General features: G+C 36.5%; 1 protein-coding gene across 3 annotated transcripts in view; it reads right to left on the reverse strand.

Annotated features, from left to right (window-relative positions):
• Positions 1-6,000, reverse strand: part of LOC128653722 (ultra-long-chain fatty acid omega-hydroxylase) — a 136,734-nt gene that overhangs the window by 117,096 nt on the left and 13,638 nt on the right. For all 3 annotated transcript variants that reach the window (XM_053707179.1, XM_053707178.1, XM_053707177.1), the window contains exon 2: positions 4,480-4,702. In XM_053707179.1, the coding sequence (XP_053563154.1) occupies positions 4,480-4,701 (222 nt within the window). In that variant the 5' untranslated portion in view covers position 4,702. The remainder of the gene's footprint in view (positions 1-4,479; positions 4,703-6,000) is intronic.

Below are 6,000 nucleotides of genomic sequence, written 5' to 3' on the forward strand. Positions count from 1 at the left end.
CACATAATGTGAGCCAATGACAAAAAGGTATATACGTGCAGTCACCAATCGCCAGATAGCTCCTGAGCCTTATTATTTTACAACAATTTTATTGTAGGAAAAATAAGGAAATTTACAAAAAATGTATCAACAGTTTTCCAGTTAAAAGATTATAATACATATATAGCTATCAACTCAAAGTCATTTTGAAGTTTATACAATACGCTGTATAAGAAATTAAAGGAGAATACAGTAAATCAAAAGTAAAATCAAAGTGTTGTCAGAGTATTAATTATTTAACAATTTATTTTGCAAGATATTCATCCCATATAGCTCTCATTTGAATATAAATGTTCTCTTTTTTTATATTTAATGAATACATATTCTTATAATCCTAATATTTGATGAAATGTTTGGAGTCATTGGGGCCCATTTATCAAGCTCTGGGTGGAGCTTCAGGGACCGTGTTTCTGGCGAGCCTGCAGGCCCGCCAGAAACACCAGTTATGAAGCAGCGGTCTAAAGACCGCTGCTCCATAACCTGTCCGTCTGCTCTGAGCAGGCGGACAGACATCGTCGCCATTTAAGTTAACCCGATCGCAAATCTGCAGGGGGCGGCGTTGCTGAATGCAATGCTGAATACAGAGAGAATACGGATCCGCACTGTCGGATCAGGTCCGCCAGACCTTTGATAAATATCCCCCATTGGGTCATTGTGGGCAGGTCCCTATGTTTCCATTTCTTCACCAAGATAAGTTTTATACTGTTACTGACCAAGATTTTTTTTTTTTATGCATTTGAATTTTAATAGGGAGTATGTTAAATAATCAAATGCCGGGTTTGACTGGAAGTGTCATTTCTAACATCTTAGATGTTTCATTTGCAATATTTTCCCATTTCTCTAATAATTGGACAATTCCACCATATATGGGACACAGTACCGGGGGGCAGAATCACATCTCCAACATGTATTACTCGCTGATTTGAATAATTTATTTATTCTAGAGGGAATATAATACCACCTCTGGATTATTTTCAGGTTTAATTCTATTAGATGGCTAGAGGCTGAGGTCTTTGAAATATTAGAGAAGATTATACTAGCCTCTTTTCCCGTTATTTCAATATTAAGTTCTTCATTTTACCTGTCTATATCATTCGGAGTGAAACCATAAGGTGGAAGCTGTAAAATAGCATATGTTAAGGGAAGGGTTCTATTATCAGGTATCGAGGACTTGCAAAGTCATTCAAAAGTGGTCAGAAGTATTAGAAGATTCCTTCTTTCAGGATGTTTTGCAATATAAGTTTGGCACTGGTAAAATGAGAACCATTGTTTAAATATACCTAATCCATTACTGTCTAATTCTTCTGTGCGGTAGAGTTTGTTCTCATTTCCCAATTGTTATATCAATAGAGCTCTTTGGCGCAATTTAATGTTCCTTCCTATGTACCCTAATCCAAGTCTAAAATCCTCATTGTCTGTCAAAGGAGTCATAGGGGAGTATCTGGATGATATGGGGGGTATTCTACTAATATTTTGTCCCAGGTGTGAAAAGTTTCTAAGATAACTGAGTTAGATGTAGTGTTGTATATTGACGCCAGTTTTACCTACCAGCAGAAAATCTCCAGATGGGATGTATTAGTAATGAAGTGTTCTAGTATAACCCAAGATGACAATTCGTAAAACTATCTATAATACGCTGCAGAAACACTGCTTGTCAGTATTTCATTAGGTTTGGGACTCCCAGGCCTCCTGATTTTAGAGGCATACACATTAATTGCTTGTTAATTCTGACATGTATGTTGTCCCATACAAAGGAGAGTAACCTATTTTGTAATGTTGATAGAAATTTTATAGGAAGCGGGATAGGTAAAAGTCTGCAATATATACATAACAATCTTGGAAGTACAGTGGATATAAAAATCTACACACCCATGTTAAAATGTCAGGTTTCTGTGATGTAAAAAAAAAATGAGACAAAGATAAATCATTTCAGAACTTCTTCCACCTTTAATGTGACCTATAAACTGTACAACTTGATTGAAAAACAAACTGAAACTTCTTGAGTTGTACAGTTTATAGGTCACATTAAAGGTGGAAAAAGTTCTGAAATGATTTATCTTTTTCTCATTTTTTTTACATCACAGAAACATGACATTTTGACAGGGGTGTGTAGACTTTCTATATCCATTGTATATTCATTTTTAGTAGAGTAATTCTTTCAAACCAAGATATGTTTTTTTTAACGCCAAGTGGATCAATCTGCAATTATCGTCTGTTGAATGATCAGATAATTAGATTTAAACAACTCGTTAGTTGTTGGTGCTAAGAATATACCTAAGCATAAGGAGTGTGATAAATAGCCATTAACTCTAACCTTGGAGGAAGGGGAGAAATAAAGAGCCAGGATTTTTTTTATATAAACGCCAGAGCTAATTGGAATTTGTGTAGCATAGCTTTAAGAAAATGCCAAGAGACATGGTCAAACACTTTTTCTGCATCTGTGGATATTATAGTCAATGGGATTCTATAGTTGTGAGTATGCTCTATAAGATGTAAGGCTCTCACAGTGTTATCTTTCACCTCTCTGGATTGAATAAAGCCTACTTGATCATTTTTAATGAGGTGTGGAACTAGTTGGTTAAGTCTGTTAGCAAGGAGTTTAGCGTAGATTTTAAGATCTGAGTTTAAAAGTGATATGGGTCTAAAGTGTTCAACTTTATCCTGGGATTTACCGGGTTTTGGTAGCATAACAATATGAGCTTTTAGGGTTGAATTCAGAAATGGGTTATTTTCTTTCATTGCGTTAAACATCTTGAGATGGTGTGGGGCTAGCAGATCTCTATTTTTTATAATATATATTGGTTTAGCTATCTGGACCAGGAGCTTTCCAAAGGGGGAGATCCTTGATGACTTGAATAATTTCCTCATAACTATTAGGCTTATTAAGGGTTTATATTTGATCTGGCTGCAATGAGGGGAAAGTTAATTTTTCAAGATATTCATAAATAAGTTTATGTTTTGTTTCCGCCTCAATAGAGTAAGAGTCTGATGCAGATTCCAAATTGTATAGTTGTTTGTAATATGACCTGAATGCCTCTGCTATCTGTTTGGTTGTATAAAGGTCACTTCCCTCCCTGTCTTTGATGTGCAGGACACAGGCCTAGTTGATTTTACTCCTGAGGGGAAAAAAAAATATCTGTATACACCCATGAATACAAAGGTAAAATATTCTGCTCATACAACCAGAGTTTTCTTAAGTTTTTAAAAAAAAAATCAGATCATTGCAGGGAGATAAGGTCCACTTTATAATATAGACATAAACTGCATTTTTATTGCATGATGACTGCATTTTTATTGCATGACGACTAGTGACGTGAAAACATAAATATATTTACTGTGAATCATATGTACTTTGCTTGACAAAGGATCAAAACGTATGTACAAGGATGCACTGTGATGTCTAAACATGCTTTTGTGAAATGGATGTTAGAAACATTAAACACTTTGTGATAATAATATAAATCTTTAATTATGTATATCAAAAACACTTTCCAATATACTTTTATTATTTATTTTGTCCCCTTTTCCCATAATTTGATATGGTCTTTTTATTTCCTGTTAGAAGTGGAAGTGTGGGGACATGAAACATTTTTTTTCTTTTATGATTCAGATTAGATCATTTTAAACTTTACAATTTACTTCTACTATCAATTTTTCTTCATTCTCTTGGTATTCTTTACTGAAAGAGCGGCAATGCTCTACTGGGAAACTCTGCTCCACTTGTAATCTGGCCTTAGTGTTTAATGTCTCTTTAAACTTTCAAATTCTGTATTTGGTAAAGATGGTATGCAATAAATATTAAATAGTGTTTATTAAAAATACAGAAAGAGGTGATTTAAACAACTCCAATGTTTTATTGCAAATACTGAAAGCAACAAACTATGAACAATTGAATGTACCCATATCCATAACAATAAATGTCCTGGTAACATTTTGATGCTGGTAATATTTCAAGAAGATACATTATCAATATCATTCTGTACAATTTCCATCTAATGAAAAGATTTTTTTTAAGATAAGTAATTCTTTATACTTTTTATTTTTCCATGCAATAAATGATTTTCAATGAAAAAAAAAAAAAGGTAGCTGACAGTAGAAAGCATTCCCATTACATTGCAGGAATCTTTGACATCAAGGGGGCGATTTATCACAACCCGAATGGGGCCGTATACCCCTGTTTTCGCGCGAGCCTTCAGGCTCGTCAGAGTGCCTCTGAGGCTGCGGACATCAATCTGTCTGATCTCATACAATCGGGTTGATTGACACCCTCTGCTAGCTGCCGATTGGCCGCGAATCTGCAGGAGGCGGCATTGCACAAGCAGTTCACCAGAACTGCTTGTGCAATAATAAATGTCGATAAATTGGCCCCCAAGGGTGGCTGTCTAGGACTTTAAAATAAAAAAAATCTATTTATTTATTATCTCTCGTTATTATTCTTACCATTCCCAGATGTCCCAATAACCAACTGCGTCTTGGAGGTTCTGGAAAACAGCGTAGACGGCGGGCATTTTCTGCATACGCATAGATATATGCTACCAACTTCAGAAATGAACGAGTAACCAAAAGAAGAAGGAGAAGAATCAGGGCAGTGATGGTATAAACACGGAAGGGCGTGCTCTCAAAATTTATGGAATCCAGAAGATGGTCCACAAAGTGCAGCATCCTATAACGGAAGAGAGAGAAAGCAAGGAAGAAAAAGAGAGAGAAAGCAAGGAAGAAAAAGAGAGAGAAAGCAAGGAAGAAAAAGAGAGAGAAAGCAAGGAAGAAAAAGAGAGAGAAAGCAAGGAAGAAAGAGAGAGAGAGAGAACTTATTAGTTAATTAATGACTTATAAATCGCGGCTGATTGTACTAGCTCTAAAACAAAATTTAATGATCAGTTTGTTCTAGTCCTAAAGCAGATTCTGGTATTTACAAACCAATGGAGAAAGAAACAAGAGAAGGTAGGTACTTTTAGCAATGTTATCATAAAACCTGTGATATCTTTTCAAGGAAGCATTTTTTATTTCAATGTGATTTTTCAATCTGATAAGCCATTTTCAGATTCAAAGTCATTTAAAGGACCAGTCAACACAGTAGATTTGCATAATCAACAAATGCAAGATAACAAGACAATGCAATAGCACTTAAAGGCCAATTTATCAAATGTCTGTGCGGATCAGGAGAGCCCCTGCTCACATGTGATTAACCACTTGAGAGCAGGGGGCAGCATGCAGGCAGTGTGATGCTGCTCACTACACCACACAACACATAAACACAATAGTAAATGGAGCTCTGTGGCCTCTATTTAACAAGGTCTGGCGGACCTAATCCGACAGTCCGGATCAGGTCCGCCAGACCTCGCTGAATACGGAGAGCAATACGCTCTCCTTATTCAGCATTGCACCAGCAGCTCACAAGAGCTGCTGGTGCAACGCCGCCCCCTGCAGACTCGTGGCCAATGGGCCGCCAGCAGGGGGGTGTCAATCAACCCGATCGTACTCGATCGGGTTGATTTCCGGCGATGTCTGTCCGCCTGCTCAGAGCAGGCGGACAGGTTATGGAGCAGCGGTCTTTGTGACCGCTGCTTCATAACTGCTGTTTCTGGCGAGTCTGAAGACTCGCCAGAAACACGGGGCGTTAAGCTCCTTTCGGAGCTTGATAGATAGGCCCCAGAGTCTTTACTTGATTATGTTTGAAGTGCCAGTGGCTTTGCAAATATGTTGCAAAAATGCTGAAAAATTATTCTGAAACACTGTTTATTTTACATTTATTTTTAAGTCCTGTTGGTGAAGTCATATATTGAAAAAAATAAAATAAACATACACTACTTGTGTGTGCAAAATGATGTAACGTTGTGTGTGCAGATTTACTATATTTAATTGAACTTAAATCAGGCTAAATATACATTTGAAATGTTTCCTAACAAGAACATTCAATTTAATATCCTAGTCTAATATAAACTGCTGTTGAAATAAAACATA

The sequence above is a fragment of the Bombina bombina genome, chromosome 3 (assembly GCF_027579735.1).
Source record: "Bombina bombina isolate aBomBom1 chromosome 3, aBomBom1.pri, whole genome shotgun sequence".
Lineage (NCBI taxonomy): Eukaryota > Metazoa > Chordata > Amphibia > Anura > Bombinatoridae > Bombina > Bombina bombina.